Here is a 23,428-nt window from a genome sequence, read left to right on the forward strand (position 1 = left end):
GAAAGCACTGCTCTTCAATTAAAGACCTGTTGGGTGAAATTAGGGACTTACAGGTATGTGGACCAGTTTTGCGATGCCCACAGATTACTGACAGCAATTCCAGTGACTACAAATCATATGCGCTTTAGTGCAAACAGTATTTTAAAAGCTGTGCAAAAGCAAACAATGAAATCTGTCATAAAAATAAAAAGGACTGGGGAAAAAAATTTAATGATGACATCCCTCTCAAGGGTCAATACAGATACTACCTGGAAAAGGATGACAATTATGCTGTTTACAAGGAAAACCTTTAAGGAAAAAGGAGTAACTATCAATTAGTCCTGGTATCATGACTTGAACCAGAATCCCAGACAGTCACCTGTTTTTCTAGTAATTGAAAGGAAGATTTTCTAGCATCTTTGACAAGGCACTTCTTTAAACAGAAGTACATTGACAGATATATTAAAAGCTTGCCAAACAACGGCAGTGGCTTGTCACTGTTTGAAACAAAGGTTTGTGATACCGTTTTTTTGTTTTTGGTTTTTGCTTTAAAAATATTCTCCTGTCCATGAAAAAAATTCAATGGGCTCAAATTAAGAGAGATCAATTCACTCATATTCATGGCTTACAACACAGTCCTATAAATAAGTGTTCCACATTGCTAAGACTGAGCCTGTAACACAAACATTTGCTTGGACGGGTTATTTTGTCTGGAGCACAAGAATAAAAGGAGACCGTCAGTCATCACTGCCCATATTTCCCAGAAGCCATTATTCTTAACACATTATTCATCTTTTATTTTAAAAACATACTCAGTGATAGATCTGAACGGTGTTCTGTCACTACCTAGAGAGGAGTGAAGAGCAGTTATTAGCAAAACACGTACACAATTATCGCTTTCAATAACATAATTCTATAAAATGTTCACTCTTTTAACTCAAGATACCATTCTCATTCGTCCTACGGCTATCCTAAAGCAAACTGCCAGTAATTAATAACTCAGAGTTCCTAAAATTGCACTGGCCCGCCCAAGGAGGAAAACAGGGAGGGAGACTTAGGGCGGATGTCTGAAGTGACGCTTGGCGAGTTCTGAAACAACGCCGTGAGAGTGGCTTACCCTTCCTTGGCCCTTTCTCCCGACCAAGGCGGCCCTGGCTGCCGGCCCCAGTGAGCCAGGAGGCCTCCCCCTCCAGGCCTCATTTTAGCTTCCCTCTCCCTGCTCCTTTACCTTCTCAGCATCCTGTTCAAACAGCCTCAGCTGAAAGCACTGGTCCAGCTTCAGCTTCCTCACGTGCCACATCTGATGCAGGTGCTGCCGAGTTGAGTGCAGCCGGTCCAACATGGCAGACACCTTGGGTAGGAGGCTCTGCAGGTCCGCGTTGCCCGAGCCGGAGTTCTTTTTGGGAAAGCTGTCACTGCTCTGAATCCTCTGCAGCAGCTTCTGTCCCTCTAAATCCAAGTCTTCTATGGGGGCTTTAATCACCTTCTTCTTCAGCTGCGAATGCTCCTCGATCATATTCCGAGCCCCCTCTAAATCCTGAGGCAATTCCTTCTTGGCTAGGATGTCCTGAAGTTCCTCCAGCCGAGACAGCATGTGGGTCGCATTGCTAATGTAGTCTTCAAAAGCAACTCTGATTTCAATCCATTCTTCATGGTTGTACTCCAAGCAGCCATCAAACTCGGGGGTGAGCTGAGAAGGATCAACTACTTTGGTAAGGCCTTCTAAAGAGACCATATTTGTCTTAAGAGGAAAAAAAATCATGTATGAGAAGATGAACCAAGTCTACGTGGCCTTATCATAATGCAACCTGCAATACTTACTCAGAGATTTTCAAACTTAATCTATAGAAAACATACCTTGTTCTGGCCCCATAAAAAATAAATGTAGATGAAAGAAACATTACCAGTATAGTCAGTGAAAGATAAATCTAGTAGAGCAACACGTTAGTCAGAACTCCTAAAATTACAGGATAAGTATTTCAGAAGAGCTAAAGAGCCTGGATTTCTTTCCAAGAATGTGGAAATTAACCCACTATCTTAGGCACAATTACCAGGAAATGTCTTAAATTGCAAAACAGAGCAGAGGATTTACCAATTTTACTTCATCAATGCACTCTTTCTCATGCACACCACTCTACCACCTCACTCCCAAGAGAAAACACCGTAGAGGCCTCCTCCTATCTACCATCAAGCTAATGTCCTCCCTCTCAGGACAATGATTTGTGAGCTGGTCATTAAATGATAAACAGCGCTCCCACCGGACCACCATTACCACTCACCCTGTCCTAACTTCACCTCCCATCACATAGTGGATGCTGGGATATGAATGGCTTTTTAAAATTTTACAGAATATACAGAAGTAGCCAGAAAGGGGGCGGAAACTCCTGTCACAAAGCTAAGACAGAGGGAGAGTTTCATTCATTGCAATGATCTGCCACAGTTCTTAGTATAAGAGTTGTACCTTCCAATCTAACAGTGACAAAGTTTTCATCCTTTACAATCTAAGCAAAAATCAGATTAACCTCACCCGACCTATACCACATGCTGCTGCAGGGTTACTACCAATACCGTGCCTCAAGAGAAACACAGGGAGTGGGAGAGGAGTCATGAAATGCAAAGACAAAGTGAAAGGAAAAAAAGATTTGTGGCCTAGAAGCAAAAAACAAAACAGAGAAAGGCTGGTTTAGCCCCATCTCTGTCACCTCCAGCCTTAGAGAGACTTAGGAGTGCATCGACTCCAAGATGGCTGGCATGAGAACCTTCAAAGAGCAACAAACTGAGCTAGAAAGACGGGCTGCTCCCAGCCCAGCGTGCTGGCCTGCAATTGACTGTAGGTTCATTCCTGTCTCATTTGCTCAGACTTCTAATAACACCCACGGATCTAATCACTTCACAGAGAGAGGCCGAGGCTGGTAACAATGTAGAGACAATAAGCTCAGTAGAAAAGCTGGTACAGGTAACTTTAAAGGCCCAGAAGGAGAGATCAAAATTAGACCAGCAAAAACGTGCACGCATTATATTGCTAAACCGTTATTTCTGCTTAAAACGTGTGTAATTAAAGACAACCCGCTTTAAATTCTGTGTTAAGAAAATAATAAGACCCAATCAACTGTCATCCAAAATCACTCTTTACCGTGTGAAAATAAGGGCTTACTGGTTTCATCTTTTACCTAAATTTCTTGAATGTAGTTTCAAATTAAAACTAAACTCAGATATCAGATTGAAAATCGGTACCACGGAAGAAGATTTTAAAATGTAAGTAATACCCATGTGAAAACACTTTGAGAAGTTAACAGGTAACATAAAGCTTGAGAATTAATACTGTGTGATGTGCTTAATACTATTGTTGTTGTTTACCTTATCGACACACATGAATACATCACTAAAACCTACTGTCTGGGCAAAGGTGCTAAGAGAAGCAATCTATTCAACCAAAAATCATTACATCTTACTAGAAAACACTCTATTACAGAACAGGGCATGCATCAATTTTCAAGCTGGCCAGAATACTTTCTTCCCATAACCATTTCATTACACGAACTGCACCAAAGCCTTGTCAGAGCCTTGGTAGCTGAAGGAGAGGTGTCAGTGGGAAGGGAAGTTAAGCTAGCAACAGGCTGAGGCTTTTGTTTTGTGCACCGTCTGGGAGACCGCGACCGTATGCGCTGTTGAATTTGGCACTCGGTGTCATTTTTAGAGGACTATCTCCCTTCTCATAAATGAGACAGCTGATATATGAAATACCTAACAGATCATTCTCTCCATTTAGCAAGGATAAGGTAAAAACTCCGTTTCTTCCGGACATGTGAAGCTGGGAATGTCTCCACGATGTTCCCTTATTTCTAAGACAGAGGCAAGGATAATGAATCTGAGGCCACACAGAGCCACCAGGACTGGAAGGTAAAGCTATTTTATCAGGCGAAAAGGGAACCTTGTCCTATGCTACACACCCTGTACCTCAGCAGCCCCACCACCCAAACCAAGAGGACTGGAGCCTGTATCTCCCTCGGGAAAAATAATCCAGTAGGATAATGGGATAAACAAACCCATTTTTGTTGTTTTACGCAATAACTAATTTTACATGCCACATGTAACAAGATATGCAGCTCCCATTTAATATGTGGCTTTAAAAATCTGATATCTAAAATGAGGAGAAAAGTCCACTTCAAGAAACCACACCTATTGGTTTAATTGGTCTGGCTACACATGGAAGTTACCTCAAATTCAAATTTAGAACTGCCAAAATTAGTCCTCTGTTTCTGCCAAAAGTTGTCTGGCTTGATTATCAGGGCAACATGGATGCAACAGGGAAAGGACTCCTGCAGTATCTTCAGAAGAGGCTTAATGGAGTCCCACTTGGACCCACGCATGTCCACGATCACCGTGAATCCTCGCTTGCAGACTTCTTCACTAGAGAGAAAGAAAAAATAGGTTTAAGCCACGCGACCCTTTCTCTGAGTTCCACCAGGTGAGGCTGACTCCTGTCTGTGGGGCTCCGTACGGTCAGGTGGGCTGGTGGGGAGGGAATTTCTCATCTTTTGTGTATTAAGTGATCGCACCCATTGTCTAGTAACTATTACGGCAAAGGTCCCTGGTGAACACCAGTGGGGACAGACCCCTGACAGGTGCACAGAGCCCAGGTGGGGAAGGTCACAGATCAAAGAACAGCAGTCGCAAGAGCCTCCCAGGTACGGAAACCACCCATCCCAGTGCACTGGAACTTTCCAATGTCCCATTTTGTCCCCTTTCACTGGCTCAGGCCTCTGAGCTATCTCGGAGGTTCCCTGAGGGTCCTTGGCACCCTTCTGGTGGGGTTTTGGTGGTAAACAGATGTTCATGGTGATACTGAGACTTATTTGTCTTTTTCACCGGGTTGCAGCAGTGACATACCAGCCCTCAGCACTCCCCTCCGCATTCTGGCAAGTTTAAACAAACAAAAAAGCCAGTTGCTCATAATTATTAGTAGTTCTATTAAATCTCAACCCCTGGGTACATGGGAAATATATGTAATGCACTTCTGTAATAAAGAATATCCAGAGTTAAATCGCCCTTGAAGATAGGTTACAAATCCTCAGTCACACTCGGTGAGAACTCCGGTGTTCATGCGGAAGCTCTCCAGAGACTTCGGAGCAGGCTCACCCTTGCGGAAGGGCCGTCATCCTAGCTGTCTTGTGGTGGACACATGCAGTCCGTGCAGGCGGCTGATCCCGGTCAGACATGAGCCAGATCGTGACCGCCACTGAGGTCACCTGGAATCACACCTACGACCCCAACTGCGCGGTGACTAACTTGGGTTTTCACCCAACGTGAACGTACGGGCCTACAGGAAAGACACCTGACATTTCCCTGTCTCGGGTAATCACCTGAGAAACTAGTAACCATTTACAGTTATAAATTCATACAGCTACAGTTCATAAATTAAAACTCAAGAGAACTAATTGCTACCATTTACGTGAAGTTAAAAAGTGAAAATAAATTAAGTCAAAACTAAAACCAATTGCTGGGCTGCCTGGGTGGCTCAGGCGGCTGGGCGTCTGACTCTTGATACTGGTTCAGGTCATGATCCCAGGGTCGTGGGATCGAGCCCCGAGTCGGGCTCCATGCTGAGCGTGGAGCCTGCTTCACACTCTCTCTCGCCCTCTGCCCCTCTCCCCTGCTTGCGCTCTCTCTCAAACAAACAAACAAACAAACAAACAAACAAAAAAACCAGTTTCATGTTCTACTGCATAAGTTCATCTTCTACCTTCCCCTCCCCCTCCCCACATGAACGCGTGCGTGTAGACACCATTCCTTTCCTTATCCTGATGCATCAGAGTAGCCGTTGTTCCCAATTTCACAGATGCAAAGTTCCTGTCACAGCTACATCCATGTAACAGGCGTGTCACAAAACATTCCAAACAGTCTGTGGAGACAGACCCTGCATGGGTGGTAGCACAGGCCCCAGAAACATGGTGTGGAAATCCACCAAGAGATGACAAGGCTGATCAGCGGCCTAGCTTCTCACTCAGAGGTGGAAACTGCTAGGAATGCTTTGATGCATTTCCGTCTACAACTGCACATGAATAAAAACTCCTAATGAGTTAACACTCGGCTCACACGACCCTCCTGGTATCATGTCTCCCTGTCTCAAGTAGGTCCTGGGCCACAAACAAGAGAACAGCACAGGCCTCCTTCACAAATCCTAGAAGCAAACGGGGCTTCCAGAAATGTCTCCCAAAATCTCCCAAGTCACCGGGAGCATTCCGGACTTCTTCGGGCTCTGCCTGAGCAGAGGGAGCCTGCCCCAACGGGACATCCCACTGCGGATGCTCTACCTGCAGCCACACAACAAAGGAGGGCGACTGTGCAGTGCAGCCGGGCCCTTCGGGCCTCAGTGGGTGCCGTCTGCCGGGCTGCACTCGGGGCATCGGCCCTCACCACATCAGGGCCAGTTCTCCGGCAGCCTGTGCCTCTCCTCACAGAGCGTTACGCAGCGTGCACAGAAAACCGCACCCTCCGCTTGAAAGGGGCTGAAAGGGAATCCGGAATAACTCCAGGCTCAACGACAGGAACAAGTCAGGGAACACCACAACCAGAAGGTACTTTAGCTGGCCCAGTTTACAAAAGGACTCACTGTCCACCCTCCTCCACAATCAAACCAACCACCCAGTGGCTTTTCAAGTAATGAAACAGCACGTGAACTGGGCTGGGAGTGCACATCCTTACAATCTGTCTCTTTACCCAGTTAAAAGCCAGTCCTTATTAAGAAAGCAGTGACTTGTGGAGCACCCGGGTGGCTCAGTCAGTTGAACATCTGACTCTTGTTCTTGGCTCAGGTCATGATCTCACGGTTCCTGAGATCGAGCCCCGCATCGGACTCCACGTCTCCAGTGAAGAGCCTGCCTGGAATTCTCTCTCTCCCTCTCTCTCTGCCTCTCCCCCACTCGTTCTCTCTTCTCTCTCAAAACAAACAAACATGGAGAGAAAAAAAAAAAAGGAAAAAAAGAAAGGAAGATTTGCAGGCTCCCAAACCCAGGTGTATTTATGAGCAGCTAACCAATTCGGGCAGCTGTGTACAAGGGAAGGGGTCCACGCGGCCCTTCCCGGAAGACAGTGCTCATGGGAAAATGCGGCCGTCAACCAGTTTCTTCAGCAGTTTCACCTAAGAGCCTCATTTTATCTGTGACATAAGGCAATTTTAGATACAAGTAAGGTCCCTTCTCAATGCTGGTCTCTGAAAGAGAGAAACGCTCTTCAGTTTCTAGACGAAGAAAGTAGCTTTTTATGTGAATGTTCATGAATGAATCGGTCAAAAGTCTTCACATTACTTCACCAGTTACAAGAGAGTTGAGGTGATTTATCCATGGAGCCACTATAAATCATTCTAAAGAAGGTAAGACGATCTAGAACATAATTAGTTGCGTGTATTTCAAACAATAAGAGCAATAAACACCTAGAGATGTACCAAGACTGAGGTTATTCTCATCACTGTGTGGGAATCCCAATTATACCAGCAAGAATTTCTAGTGAGACTTGTTTCTCCTACACACAGTTAATGGAAAATTTCCTTGCAAACTAATTCCATGACATTTACTCTATTACTTCAATTGCTTAAAAAAAAAAAAAAAGAAAAAAAAGGGAGGAAGGGCAGAGAAGGTGACCCAAGTAATCCTCAAACTCCTCAGCACTGCTCAGCTCACTTCGTGTTGATCTTCGAGGGCCACCTTTTAAGAGGCACGTGCAGAAGAAAAACAAGATAACCCAGCTCTAGAGCACACATCCAAACGAAAAATAAAGGAAGGAAAACGGAAGAGTGTGTAGAGATGATGGAGATTATCGGACTGTTTCTGAGGTAGCGACCCTGTGTCAGGCGTTGCCCTGGGCATGGACGTTAAGTATCCTCAGTCATTACTCACAATGATCCCACGTTACTACCACATTCTGTACATCAGAAAACTGATGAAAGTAATGTGCTTGGGACACGTCACAGCTGGTCCAACTCTGCTGCCCGTGCTGTTTGGATGGCACACTTCTCCACATCCGGGAATGCAGGGCCTTGAGACTGCCCAGCTTGAGGGACAGCAAAAGGTAGCTACCTTCACATCCCAGAAACCACCAGGAGTAACAGACAGGTAAAAGAAGTCTCACGACTCCCAGAATGATTCACGCCACTCTGAAACTATAGCAACAGATAATCAGAGTTAAACGCAAGCAAACCCACCAGTGGAAAAAATCTGCACACCGTTAGTCTGAGAGTGGTTTTATGGACCCTCCTGTTTGGCTAAACCAGAACAATGTTCCTGCTACCCAGCACTCCAGGGAGACAGAGCAGCTCATGTCTGGTCCGGGTAGACCCACGCAAAGGGCACAGAGGACTCATTTTTTTGTCCCCTTTCTTTATTTGGACCACTGTGAAATTTGCCCACTATCACTTGAGAAATGGGTCATTTACACGTTCATCCCACTCATCTCATCATTTACCAAGTCAGGCAAAGGATGTTTCCTGTCACTGGGAATCGTAAATACAAAAGCAAACCCAGGCAATGAAACAAAGTGACTGTGCTCAACAGCAGAAGGTTCACCCTTCAATACACTTCAGTATCTGTAAGTGAAATGACAGGATTCTTGGGGTTTTTTATAAAATATTCTGGGGGGGGGGAGGGTCAGAGAAAAACAAGACTGACAAAATCTGATCATCACTGAAGCTGGAGCTCGCTACACTATTCTCACTACTTTTGTATACGCTCACAATTTTCCACGACCAAGTTTGGTAGGTTTAGGTGGGTCATGCAGATGATCCAAAATACACGTGGATCAATTTTTTTTTTTTTTACAATGTCAGTGAAATAAAACCAATTTTAATATTTACAATCGACACAGATTTTAAAACCAGATAGCAAGTTGCCAAAGTTACACACAGCCATTCCGCTATGTTAATGTTTTCAAAACTAAGCTGGATATATGCCAAATTCAGCTTTCTTATTATACTATGTGATGAGTATCACTTTGGTTGGCAGAGATTTATTTTTTACACCGTCCTCTGAATTTCTGTTTCTTCTTCCACCATGAGTCCAGTACCGAGCACACAGAAGAACTCCGTAAACGGTGCTCGTCAACTGTAAGTGCTATTTATAAATGATAGCGAGTAGACCAAAACTTCTAAACCGCTTTCTAACTCACGGTGTCAACAGTTCAACAGCCCAAGAAAATACCAGAGTAGGAGGAAAGAGTGAGCTCTTCCATACATCACTTTGTCCTTGATGATGCAAAATGACTGCTGTCTCATAAAGGACGCCCAAACCAGAAAACCCACCAACTTCCTCAGCAGGCCAGACCGTCAACAGCAAAAGCTGACTTTCCTCAGCCACAGCAAGGATGGGTTACAAATGGGCACTGCTGTCTTCCTTTGTTGGTTGTCAACCTAAATAGGCCAGGAGTGTCCCAACCCACGTGCTGTCGCAGATCCATGACAGTCACCTCCACCTTTGAGAACCCATTAACGCTGCTACTGACCAGCTCTCATCATTCTCTTGCATAACACGTTCAGTAACGTGACTGTCTACTGTAGCCTATATGATGACCGAGTTCTCCTCCACACGTCCTCGTTTGGCCTCCTTGTATTCCAGCACGCTGATTATGCCCCTTTTAGCACATGCCTTTCCTTTTCCTCACAGGGAAACACCCCTCCAACCCAAACACACGCAATCTCTTTTCTGCAGACATGCCTAAATCCCTGGACTATATCACAGCGGTATTCTTTTTCCAAAAAAAATCACCTGGAAAATACAGCTTTGCCTGTTCTTAGTGTTCTTCAGAATCCACACTAAACCACCCTATCACTAATGGGGTCTCCAACTGAATGGGGATTCCCAAACGTGGCATATCACCTGGTAAAGATTTTTAAAGCCCCACCAAACATCATGCCACAAAATCAAGAGAATACTTTTAAGAAACTGAAGCTCACGGGTACCTGGGTAGCTCAGTCAGTTAAGCATCTGGCTCTGGATTTCGGCTCAGGTCATGATCTCACAGTTCATGAGTTCGAGCCCCGCATCAGGCTCCATGCTGATAGCGTGGATCCTGCGTGGGATTCTCTTTCTCCCTGCCCCTCCTCCGTTCACACACACTCACTCTCTCCCTCTCTCAAAATAAATAAATTCACTTCAAAAAAAGAAAAAAAAAAAAAAAAAAAGCCCTGAAGCTGAGCCTGAAGACAAACACATTTTTAGAAACAGCATTCCATTTCTGGTCTTACAGCGCACTGCGTGCTGGTACCAGATTCACCAATGACCGTCCACCTCCAGCACCACATCCTAATCCCAGCCTCGTGGGCGTCCCAACTCCATCACCTCCACACGAAGCTCTTCAAGCAAGACACATGCTTCTCATCTCCACACCCAGAAGTGCTGTATACAGGACAGAATGGTCACAAAATGGAAATAAGGAGAAAGATCAAGGGGCGCCTAGGTGGCCCAGTCAGCTGAGCATCCAACCTCAGCTCAGGTCATGCATCGTCTCACAGCTCGTGAGTTCAAGCCCCACACGGGGCTCATTGCTGTCAGTGCAGAGCCTGCTTCAGATCCTCTGTCCCCCTCTCTCTTTGCCCCTCCTCTGCTTGTGCTCTCTCTCAAAAACAAATGTTAAAAAAACAAAACAAAACAGAGTCTTTAAAATAAAAAGGGAGAAAGATCATGATTTTAGTTCTATACTGTTTCGTCTGCTTGGAATTCAAGTCACATGTCTTGGGACGGTGGCAACACTGAGTAACCACGAACCACACGGAACTTACCTAGGGATACAGGCTAGATACGAAATCAGTCTCCTGAGGTCCTCCTGTCGTATTCTATCATGATTGCTGCGGGCTGGAAACGTTAAAATGGGACCTCCACGTTTATCTCTGCCACCTGAAAAACAAACATTCGGAGCACACTTAGAAACAGAGAGGACAGGACTCTTCATGCCACTGGAGGTCCATCGTTGTCACCGAACCACTCATGCAACGCTGTCCCTCCACCAACTGCATGGCCAGGAAGGACGGAGCAAAAGGCAAGGGCCCTTGCTTTGGTGGAGACGTGGATGGGCTACTTCATCCCCTCCCAGGATTCTGAAGAAGAACATGTCTGAGTGCTGCCTGTCACCTGGGAAGCCATCACAGAAGGCCCTGTCTTTGTCTTCCTGCGTGCTTCCTGCTTTCTTTAACTTTACGTCTGCAGGGAACACATTTCCACACATATGTGCTTCATTCACCTTAAACCAGCGCCTCCCCACACCTCACCTCTTGTTCTTCTCCACGCTGCCCCCATCCTGCCCTCCCCAGCATGCTAAGCTCTCAACCAAACTGGGTTGTAGGTCTTGCAAGAAAGAGACAGAATGGTCTCCAAACGTTATCCTGGATGATGACTTTCTATAATCTGGGATCTAGGGCATCTTCCCCGTTCCAGGGCAGTACCTGACCCCAGCAGTCAAGCTTCACCAACCTCTCACACAAAGCCACACACACACACACACACACACAGATTGATTGGCATTTGAGAATGTTACAACAGAACTAAGTTACCTTAAGGTGTTTAGAAAAATTATGTCACATACTAAGTACAAACCTCGGGTGACAGGCAGGTGTGGCCCTCATTAACACACTGAAAATCCTAATGAAGTCTGTTGGTATCACTCAACATTTCTGGTGAAATTTCTAGATATATTTTATTACTTCTCTCACTGTTTTCACAAATTACAACAGAGAAGGAAAATCTAGCCTTCCCAAGCAGATCCTTCCTTAGTTTTACAGCTCTGGTCATCTATCTGTCTTCAGAGGAACGGCAGTAAGATCTCAAAATTCAAGTCACAACATGAAACTCTTAATTATTTTCTCATCTTATTTACTTCATCAGCAGAGGTAAAATTAAAAAGCAAGCAAACAAACACTAACAACAGAAAGCCAGATTCTTTCTTTTTAGAAAAGCCAAAGAAGTATTCAGCACAAGATGTTGGAATTTTAAAAACACATTTCACCAATTTGGGTTTTTACCATTTCCTAGAATGATTAATAGTGCCTCACAACAATAATGAAACTCAATTCTGATTCTGAACACTTAAAATGATCCACATGTACTATTTGGTCATGCAATCCAGAAAAGTGTTGTTATTTACAAATCCAGTAATTCAAGTATTAAATGGGAACAATACTAAATCATAGCCACTGATACATGCTACATATGGATTCCAGTCCTTAACATACGGGCTCGGATTTCAACATCATGACGACCGCATTAAGAGGTTTTATCATTCCAGCTTTATAATTAAAGATACTAAAGCTTCAATAAGGATGGGGGGAGGGGTGCTGGCTGGCTCAGTCAGAAGTGCCCAGAACTCCTGGTCTAGGGGTCATGAGTTTGAGTCCCACATTTAGTGTAGAGATTACTTAAAATAAACAAGTGAAATTAAAAAAAAAAAAAAAAAAAAAAAAAAGACAAGGGGGCTATGCCACGTGGTCACATCTGGGTACTTTGCCCTGACAAGAACTTACAAAATTTTTCACACTAGTAGCTTTAATTCTCTCTAAAGTAGCAAAAATGTGCAGAAGGACAACTGAATGATGGTTCCTAAGCTTCTTTATGAACAAAAGGTACTATTAAAAGTAAGAAGCAGTACTGTTATAAATGCCAGAATGTCATCACCAAGTAACCTTCTGAAATATCAGACAGTATTTTTAGGGTAATACTAATGAGGGCCAATGGTATTTTGGGGGATTACCGCTTAGCCCCAGGATAAGACAGGCAACGACTTCAGTATTTTTTTTTCTTTTTTTTTTTGGTCTCCCAACATCTTTGATACTTTTCAAAAGAGAATCAATCTCCTTGGTCAAAAATACTGCAGATCCACATACAGAAATTTGAGTTCTTAAAAATGTACTAGGATATTTGGCTGAAAACATTCACCCCACTTTCGGTAAAGAGAATAGCATCTAACATCTTCCTGGACCAACATTCTGAACTTTTTAAATGCAAAACAATATTTGATTCAGCAGAGAGACGAGATGACCGTGACCCATGATCAACTCCTCCCTCTGGGTCATCGTATCTCACAAAGCAAGCAAGGCCATACGCGCCACCATGGGCGCCAAAAGTTGAACCCAAAACCGCCCATCAAAGACACTCATGTGGGAAAGTGCCATTCTGCTCACCGAGAAGTAAATGCCAAGTGTGAGGAGTCCTGACCGCCTCTGTTCTGCTTCACCTGTCATCCAGATTCCCCCCAAGCTGGCAGCACTAAGGAAGAGTCCCCTGAGACTCGCCAGCAAGCTCATCCCCCAACTAGGCTCTCACTTGTGTCCTAAAAAAAACCCTTATTTACACCCAAACTTGAACTTTAAGAGCAAAAAAAATACTCACTTTATCTTTTTCCTTTTCCCATAACAGAGCTTCAGAAAACTCACCGGGATAGTTTTAAAACTTCAACAAAAGTCACTTATGAAGTAAAAACTACATATTCTCTATTTAAGTAATAATTGTTTTCACCTGCTAACCTCCCTGCATCGGGGTGCATCTTCCAATCTGCGGTGTGTCAGCGACAGGCAGATGTCAATCACCCATCTGCTGACCACACCCCCTCCCAAGAAGTTAAAAAAAAAAAATCTTAGAACCCATGAAACACAGTATCAAAGAAGCACCGTGAGCCTCTAACGGGCTTAAAATCATTGCCACATACGCCTGTTTGGATTATACTCTCCAAGATTTAACCTGGTGCCAGTGTCACAAATGCAGAAGATACACCACAGGAACACTGTCTGGGTTATGAAGCAGAATTACAACTTTAAAGTTCTTGTTCCTGAACTAGTAACAAGCATGATGCTCTAACTCAGCAAAGCTTCACTTACCGGATGTACGAGTGTGTATCTGACGTTGACCTGCAGCCTCAGGGACAGGCAGGTGGGACACGTCAGTCCTAGTTTATAGACGGGAAACGCAGTGCCTTAGTTTCTACAGAGAAAAGCAAAGGGCAGGAAATCCATTTCCTGCACGATTTCCTGCACGTACCAATGTCCAGGATGTCTAAGAATGAATGGGTCACAGTCCCTGGATTGCTACATGTCTATAATCAAAAACGAACAGCTTGTTAAGGACTGCCTATCCAAATGCTGTGTTAATTAAAAAAAAAAAACAGAAAACAAAAACAGAATAAGAAAGAAAAAGAAAGTATAGTTTTTGTTCCTAATGACACTGTTGTATGTTCAATTCCTACAAAAACTGTCCTTCCTCTCCCCGTTCTCCATTTTATTTCTGTAAGGCACCTCTCACCTTGTGGTAAGCTACGGGGTTTACACAATCTTTTTGTTTGTCTGTGTCGCTGACTAAATGGAAGCTCTATGGAGGCAGGTGTTGTTTGTTCCCTCACTGACAACAGTATATACTTTCAAGGCCGAGGAAGACACTGGAACAAAAAGTACACTCAATAAATCAGTATTTGCGGAATGAATGGATTCTACACGAAGTGAATTAAAAATACCTACTGTCGGATATCAGGAAGTTAAAAACAGATGTGCCTAATGAACATTCCTATAGAAACACAGATGCTAAGGTTCCTGTCCACATGGGAAAGAAGGCTGAGGAAGTCCGGCATTATAGCTTCAAGTGTCTGTGTGACACTTCCTAAAACCCAGAGACACTGATTTTCTTGTCTAAAAGGTGACACTCCAGGGGACATGGGCTCTGGAGCAGCATGGCCCAGAATGACCACAAAAGCAGCTGGATTCAGAGTTGCCTCTTCTTCTTTACATCAATTAGGAACTCACCTTTCATCCAGTTAGAATAAACTTCTCTTGTAAGGAAGGCATACTTACTTTGAGGAATATCATGTAAATCTCAGTGAATCAAATATATTTCTCTCTGTATGGTCCTTATTTGAATTTCTGGATTACAGCCCCAGTTGAAAAGGATTCTTTACACCCCCATCCCCCAAGGAGCAGGCTAACTCACAGCAGATCACGAAAAGCAGATTTTACAAAGGAAAGCTCGGAAAAGGCACGATTTGTGAGAAATTGTGGCTCCCATGAATTAAGTCTGCCATCAACTAACCAAACTCTGTTACGAGGTGTCCACTGCCCCCCACCTCGCTCTAGGAGCAGCCAAGGCCCACACTGGCTCCACAGCCCCCTACGTTCACATGCTTGCCTCCTGCAGCCAAGACCTGACAACGAGGAACCGGTTTACAGAGTATTTCAAAGGAAGACTCTACAGGGACTCTGGATGCAGCACTTGGAAAGCCTCTGGCAATACCCAGCCCTCTGGTCTGTCATTATGGCTTTGGACTGTGCCAGATGCTAACGGAATACCCAAGATGGACGGGAGGTACCCCCTTCCCTTTCCAGAAAATGTAGAACTCTGCAAAACTGAACCAAGAGGAACAGTGGTGAGTAGTCCAATAGGAACAGCAAACCTCTGGCCAATCAAATCCTACTCTCACTTGCAAAGGTGAATGATGTTCACCTTGCCATCCCCAGAACAATTTCTTCCAAAAAAGCAACCCTAATGTCTATCAGCAGGCAACAGACTGAACCAACTATGGTACAGACACACAACAACAGAGTTCATACAACTGTAAAAGGGTGTGGCCCCTCTGTACTAAGTCTCTCTTCTCCAGACTACTGGTTCAGTGAAACAGCAAGCAGAAAAAATGGTGCATGGCTACATTACTATTTCCCTCCGGGAGGGGAGGGGAGAACAGATGGAGAGAAAGAAGTGCTCATATTTTACAAGGGTAAGGAAAACAAACAAACAAACAAACAAACTAAAGAAAACCAAACAAAAACAGGTTTCCTCTGGTGGAGGGAAGGTACAGTAGAAAAGGGAGGGAGAGAAACATTTCTCTGTACTTTAACTTTTTTTAGATCTTAAGCCTGGAATGATGTGCACATTGAAGCAAGACGGGGTGGTTGTTTTTTTAAGCTTTAAAAATGTAAAATGAAACGAAACAAATGATGTGGAGTTTCAAGTTGGCAGTAACTTGCCGCACAGAGACAATCCCATATTCTACGGGCTTTCATGACACAGCAGCAGGACTGTATGTTCCCAGGGGCATATACCCTTAGGACGATAAAACAAGAACAGAAGTATCAAGTTACATTCAGGGTCTCATAGTGTAGCAGTAACATCGGCATTACAACGTAAACACGCAATTATGTTGATGAGGGCAGGCACTAAGATTTTCACTATAAAGAAAAGGAGACACAAATGTAAAATCAAAGAAACATGATACCTGTAACCCTAAATTTGGATTAGAAACTTTAGTATAAAGTCATGACATCTTTTCTTATTAAGAAAATATACATATACACACAATATATATATACACATATTGCCTGGATGTGTCCACGGGGGGGAGCAGAGATAGTAACCCACCCAACCCCAAGATTATGACCCACGCCAAAGTTGGACATTCAACCAACAGAGCCACTTAGATGCCCCAGAGAAGAGAAAAATTTAACTTCATAAGAGATGAAAAAAACTGTAATTGAAACACATCAAATATAAAAATCACAGGGTTTTTTTTTTTTTTATCAGTCTGAAATGACTAACGGTCATTTTACATTCGTCTGAAAACTGATAAGAATCAATCATTTTTCCTGCTTTTCTTGTGTTAACTGTGTTCTCAGGGTAACCAAGAAACTGATGAAGGGACACTTCTCTTGTAGAATATCCAAACCGATAAAGAACAAAGGATGTGGCGTGCCTGGGTGGCTCTGTCAGTTAAGCACCCAACTCACAATTTTGGCTCAGGTCACAATCTTTTGGTCATAAGATTGTGCCCTGAGTCGGGCTCCACACTGAGTGGAGAGCCTGCTTAGGATTCTCTCTCTTCCTCTCCCTCGGCCCCTCCCCTGCTTATAGGTGCACGAATGCTCTCTCCCTCTCCCTCTCTCAAAAAAAAAAAAAAAAAAAAAAAAAAAAAGGATGCAATTAGAATGTCACCATTTTGCATTACATAATGAACTGTAATAAAATACCAGATTCTAAACCATGATCATCAATGAATGCTTAACATCAAAGAAAAAGAAACAGCCAACCCCCACCCCACCCTGCACCACACACAAATACAACTCCCAGTAGGACTACCCACCACCACCCAGTAAGGATTCTTGATTTTTGCCTTCTTCCTGCAAAATCTAAGCTAGGTCTGATCAAGCCTCAAGACCCAGCTCCTAGTTTACAGGAAAGACAGGGGAAGGAGAGCATAGTAACTGACCACCCACAGGTGCAACCAGCAAAAGCTACAACGTAGGGAACTCTACAGGAAAACACCGTTTCCTCACCTAATAATTAACACAGGGGATAAGATAAATACAAGGATAAGGAATAAGAACCTATAGATTGAGAGAAACAGTCAGAAGAACCAATTGCAATGTATATCCTGTAAAACAAATTGCGAGACAAGCAAGGATAGTTGAATGTTGCCTGGCCTCTTTTTATATTAAAGAATTACTGCCCATTTTTTAAAGCCGTTAATCGTACTGAGGTTTTTTTTAAAGGAATATAGATGAGTGACCCATGGATTCATGGAAATTCATTATACTATTCTCTCTCCTTTTGGATGCTGAAATGTTTTATGATAAAAAGGGGAAAAAAGTGTTCTTAACTCTGGTGGTGGTCAGTGAATTCTTTTGAGGTCCAAACCCCAATGGCATAGGAATCACATTAGTGGTTGAGTATACATATACATGGTATGTATTATACATTAACATATACATTAAATAACATGTTAAATATAAACTATAAAACACTTCTTTTATTGCCCCTACTTCTGACCTGAAGCATGAAATCAGGTTTGTCATCTAACCTCATTTAACACACCGTCTGCAGGAGCTGGTAAGTACTTTGCTCTCTTACGTTATCTGCTTTTTACAGTAGCTGGCGAGGAGACTGAGGATCAGAAATATTCAAGTTCAAAGAATCCCTACTGGGTTTTTTGGTTTTTTTGTTTTTTTTTTTTTTTAGAGATTTTGACCTAATAAGTAACTCCCAGAATCACTAATCTTTTGGCCTGCTTTTTCAAAGCCCTGGTTATTCCATTTAGATTTAATTTACTAAAAACTACTCATATGGAGAGCTTTAACAAATGCACCACAATAAATATCCCCTAATACTTTTAAAAACAGGATCAGAGCAAGAAGTAGACTGGCAGTTGGGAGCCCAGCAGTAGAAGAAATGGGGACCAGGTAGGGGCTCTTTCGGAGGTAATCAAAGTGTTCCGGGATTAGACCATGGTGATGGTTTCACAACCTTGTGAATACCCTAAAATCCACCAAATCATATACATTTAAAGGACAGATTTTATGGTATGTGGATTATATCTCAATAAAACAGATTTTACTAAACAGGGTTAGAGGTATAAATTTTTCAGAAGTTTACTCCTTCATTGTCAACCTTTCACATAAAAAAAAAATCACCATGCAAAAGTAACAAATTTGTTTTTAAGTTAGTGCTTTTTTTCCATTTTTCCTTCCTAAGCAAAATAACAGCAAGCCTAAGAAAATCAGCAAATGATATCATGCTAACATAACTCGCCAATTCTGGTTATAAAGTAGGAAATACTCTACAATTGTGGTGGCACCCACCAATCATTTCCCTGACATAGCTGGTGACTACCGTCTCTAATATTTTTAAAGTTCTGTACTAGTTTGCTACAGTGAACTTCCCTCCCCACTAAAAAGACCCAATTTTAATTAACCCTGAAGAATTTAAGGTTTGAGTAGTCAGGATAAACTCTGAAAGACAAATGACTTTATTCCTTCAATTAGTTTAAAGGGAAATAGTTTCAGCTTTGATAGTAACTTAGATAAAAACAACAACAACAACAACAACATCAAATGAGGGGTACCTAAGTGGCTTAGTCGGTTAAGCATCTGACTTTGATCTAGCTCAGGTCATGATCTCATCGTTTGTGGGATCGAGCCCCACAATGGGCTCTGCACTGATAGCGTGGAGCCTGTTTGGGATTCTCCTTCTCTCTCCCTCTCTCTCCACACCTGCCCCACCCCCTTCTTGTTCTCTATCTCTCAAAATAAATAAAGCCTTAAAAAAAGGAAACATCAGGGGTGCCTGGGTGGCGCAGTTGGTTAAGCGTCCGACTTCAGCCAGGTCACGATCTCGCGGTCCGTGAGTTCGAGCCCCGCGTCAGGCTCTGGGCTGATGGCTCGGAGCCTGGAGCCTGTTTCCGATTCTGTGTCTGCCTCTCTCTCTGCCCCTCCCCCATTCATGCTCTGTCTCTCTCTGTCCCAAAAATAAAAAAAAATAAAAAAAATGAAAAAAACGTTGAAAAAAAAAAAAAAGAAACATCAAATGAGATATCCTGTATTAAGAGCCTAATAAGGAATGAGTATAAATAAAAATCAGCAACCCTAGCCTCCCGTTCTTTACGTGCCTGTCTCCAGGAGCTTAACCAAAGAATCAAGCTCTCTCACCTCAGATCAACTTTAAAAATAAAGAACTGAGGAACATGTGGAACTGGCTTTGAGCCTTCTTACTGATGCCTCTATTATTTGTAAGCAGAGGCTTCTCATTATATTAACTTTAAAATCCATCTGTAAGCTACAAATCAGGAATTGACAAACTGCGGCATGGGTCCACATTATGCAGTTTGTCGGTAAATGATTAGGAAAGAGCAAAGGGTACTTTAAAAACTTGGTGTATTATAAGCAAGGAGAGGTTTCTTTACTTTTGTTTTGTTTTCTCTTGTAGCATGTATTCTCAACTAGCTAAAGCGTCTTTCTTTTCACAAACTTCTATCAACCTTCCAAATGCATTCTGAATTAGATTCACTTCAGCCAAATCATCAAAGAGTGTTTATGAGGTGCCAGGAAACACCACTGGCCATAAAGGTGTGATTAGTAACAGCACCACAGGGAGCTGCACCCTAAATATAGACCAGTCCCACATGCCAAAAGGACACACCTAACACATAATAGCAGCTGGCAGCATTATACATTTAAAATAAAATGTGTTCAAAAGGAGACTCAGATCAGCGTATCATGCCTGTTTGAGAAAGATAAAAAATTATCAGGGGAAACACATACAGGAAGACTGTCTAAAAGCACATGGCAATCCACACATTTACTTCCTGCTGTAACAGAGCAGAAAAATCTGAAAACCTTGGTTTTGCAACAAATGAACTTGTGCCAAAAAGGTCAAGTCCCCAATAGCTCCTCTGTTCGTGTAGGAGGGAGCCCCCAAAGAGACAGCCCAAAAAAGCCCTAGAGCTGACTCCCTATGTGTGGAGGAAGTCAGATGCTCCAAACCTGAGAGACAGATCTAGACTGTCACCACACTGCAGGGGGCCGGGCACCCCCAACCCCAGCACAAGTATTACAGGTAAGTGGAGGACCAGGTTGGTAGAGATCACTGGGGCTTTGATGGTCCACAACATGGGCTCTAGGAACCCCAGGACTAGGGGACCAAAAAAAAAAAAAAAAAAAAAAAAAAAAAAAAACAAGGTAAGAATTCAGGACACATCCACATAAGGTCATATTCCCATCACTTTCAGGGAGATGATGGACTTCTAAACAATCAGTTGTTTTACTTAACTAAATAAGTGAAAAACAACCAAATGTTTGCTGAATGAAAGACACAAACATATTTTAATCACCAATGCTATTTGACTTATAGTGTGTGCCTACAAGCTAGAAGAAAATGCTCTTGGCACTAACTTCTCAGGAAAATACTACAAGAACAAAGCAGTTAAAAATCCACTGGAACATCAGCACTTCCATGCATGTGGCAGGGGCGTTAGTTTAGGATTTCAGACTCCGATACTGTATCAGAAGCAGTCAAAAGGAACAGTAACACAGATCGGAAAGTTCAACTTTACCTGAAAGGTATGCAACTTTTTCCTTTAAAATTGGCAAAACATCCATAGCTTTCATTTCATCGTTTTTTCGAAACCCTGAAATACATAAGGAGAAAATCAAATTACTAGGTTGCTTGAGTGACATTTCATTTCTTACCCATTCTATCCTATCCCAATATAGCAGCTTTATTCACACCCATTAAATCAACTTTAGAAATATCATTTGAAAGGATCTGAATTCTATGAAGGAAAAGACTCTGATCACAGAATTATCTTCTATTTTAATGGCAAATAATGATTTGCACACAGACCCAGAGGATCCCGTACCAAACAGGCTCCGGGTCATTTGTAGCAATAAAGATCTAGTCCCAAAAAAACACAGGGTATGAAACCAGTCCGGATGATTTCAAAAATCTTCACTTGAATCCTGTAGATTAATGTAAACATTGGCAAATAAAACAACAATATCACAGTTTAAACACTTCATCTGTGCACACTAAAGCCCGTAGGGGGAGCTCAAGTCTCCTCCTATCAAGACCCACAGTGGTTAAAATAAACAGTGCAAGGAGAAGAGCAGGAATTATAAATAGCTGGGGACTGGCCACAGCTCCCTCTAGGCTCTATCCTTCCAGGCTTTCTGGGTCATGCCCCCCCTGGAGGAATGTCACTGGCTACTGGGGTAAAATGGCCCAATGCCACCTGTAAAGGCCCTCTTCTCTGTGTGAACCAACTCTCCCCATGCCCAATATTGCAGAAGGCAAGTGGAGGTATCATGGAAAAGAAGCACACAGCAAGCAATTTAGGCCAAGCCAACATCCATCTGAGCAAAAGGAATTCATGCAGCCCGATGTGTCTGGCCCAGCTCACTAGGGCAATGCCCAAATGGGAGTCTGGGGCAAAATGTTCATGTACCCATAATAATGCCTCAGGATAGTTCCCCTGGAGGTCTCTAACAGAGGAAATCTAGGTTCAGGATGCTGGCCATCCTCATCAAAACCAGTAACTATCATTTCTGGCTGAGCAGTCTCTAGGAAAAATAAAAGACCACTGGCCCATCGCTATCTTCCTGCTTGTTTTTGCCACAATAGTACAAGGAACGCTCCAGAACGGCAGCTTGGTAACACAACACAAGATGCAGACCTGGGATGAGAGCAAGGGAAGCACTCGCTGAACGAACAGGGCCTCCACCGTGGCAGGTCTGAACAGCCCCTATGGGACCAGCCCTGCCACAGAAGAAACCTGTACAACTCAACCGTCTCAAGGCCCTGCAGGTGCCCAAGAGCAGGGAGACCCACCTGGAAAGAAAGGAATGGCACGGGGAGCATCTGACCGGGGCTTTTAGCCTGAGGACAGGGCCCAGGCTAAGCCACGTGAGCTGCTACACAGAACCAGAACACAGGTCAGGGCAACCCAGTAGCTGGGGAGAAGCCTGCGGAAAGGAGCAAGGGAGCCCCAAGTTCTGGGTATCATTTTGGCCCAAATTTCTGGCTCTCCCCTGAGCCTCACTTGTCCAGGGAAAGCTCTCGGCTGAAGATAAAGTATGTGACTGAGACTCAGGTCGCAGACCCCCGCAAAGGAGGCGGATTCGAAGCTTGAGTCCAGGCCAAATTTGCAGCCTGACAACCAAGCAAACAGTATCAAAGTCAGCACTTTGGGGAAGAATATAACAGAATCCAGCAGCTGCATATATCATTCACAGAAGCAACGAATGGCTAAATTAATGGTGTAATTCGATTAAGTAAATCTCTCCTGCCCGTGGAATACTTGTATACTAAGAACCCAATTTAACAGGATTAAGCATGATACTGACAATCACCAGAGACTCTGCACAAAGACAGCAACAAACACATCGCGATGAGGACCCCAAGGTCCAAGAGACACAGCGGCGTTTCCGCTCTGGTCATGAAAGGGCTCAACACAGAACCCATGCCCCCACGTCATCAGGCCACTTTGCTTTCCAATATACCAGGCTCCGTGCTGGCAAACCACCAAGCTTTTTTTAAAACAGTGGCTATTTATAAACGGCAAAATAAGAGCCAAGAGTTCTGCAATTTCATCCTTAAGGTCCCTTCAAAGCTCTTGAATGGAGGCAATCTAGTCTCAGCAACTCACTGCTGTCACTGGGTAATTCACAGGCTCCATCGACAAAGACAGATTACATCTCAAGTCCATCTGGTGTGGACGGAGACGTCAGTCGGGCAAACACAAAGAGCAATTAGGTGCCACAGTGGCTCTCAAGAAGACAAGTTTATAAATACCTATAGCCAGGCATAGTATGCAAAGTCCCGTTAGCAGCACAAAGTGCTATGGGCCCCGGACAAATGAGGAGGCAGCGCATCCAAGGACAGAAACAGGAAGCAGTAAGCCCCAGCTTACTGGATCTGAAAAGCCCCAATCTACAAGGATCTGAAAAGAAGATCCCCCTTCTATCGCTACCAGATAAGAAAACACGTGCTTTCCACCATTCCACTGCCCCCCCCCCCCCCACCCCACCCCCCGAAGCCCGGGCAGCAGAGCCCTCGGAGAGGGACCACGGCGACTGCAGTCCTGGATCCCCATGCTATGGGAACAGGAGCCCCACTTGAGGGTCCAGCCCCTCTCACACAACCCTTACCAAGCATCCTAACCCCAGTGC

At 43.7% G+C, this 23,428-nt stretch overlaps 1 protein-coding gene across 1 annotated transcript in view; it reads right to left on the bottom strand.

Moving 5' to 3' along the window:
• The window catches only part of TRIO (trio Rho guanine nucleotide exchange factor), a 354,997-nt gene that overhangs the window by 211,862 nt on the left and 119,707 nt on the right, over nucleotides 1-23,428 (bottom strand). The window contains exons 2-5 of the mRNA XM_030332423.1: nucleotides 20,815-20,889; nucleotides 10,748-10,862; nucleotides 4,197-4,389; nucleotides 1,208-1,720 (exon numbers count right to left, since the gene is read on the bottom strand). Of these exons, the coding sequence (XP_030188283.1) occupies nucleotides 1,208-1,720; nucleotides 4,197-4,389; nucleotides 10,748-10,862; nucleotides 20,815-20,889 (896 nt within the window). The remainder of the gene's footprint in view (nucleotides 1-1,207; nucleotides 1,721-4,196; nucleotides 4,390-10,747; nucleotides 10,863-20,814; nucleotides 20,890-23,428) is intronic.

Source organism: Lynx canadensis, chromosome A1 (assembly GCF_007474595.2).
Source record: "Lynx canadensis isolate LIC74 chromosome A1, mLynCan4.pri.v2, whole genome shotgun sequence".
Taxonomy (NCBI): domain Eukaryota; kingdom Metazoa; phylum Chordata; class Mammalia; order Carnivora; family Felidae; genus Lynx; species Lynx canadensis.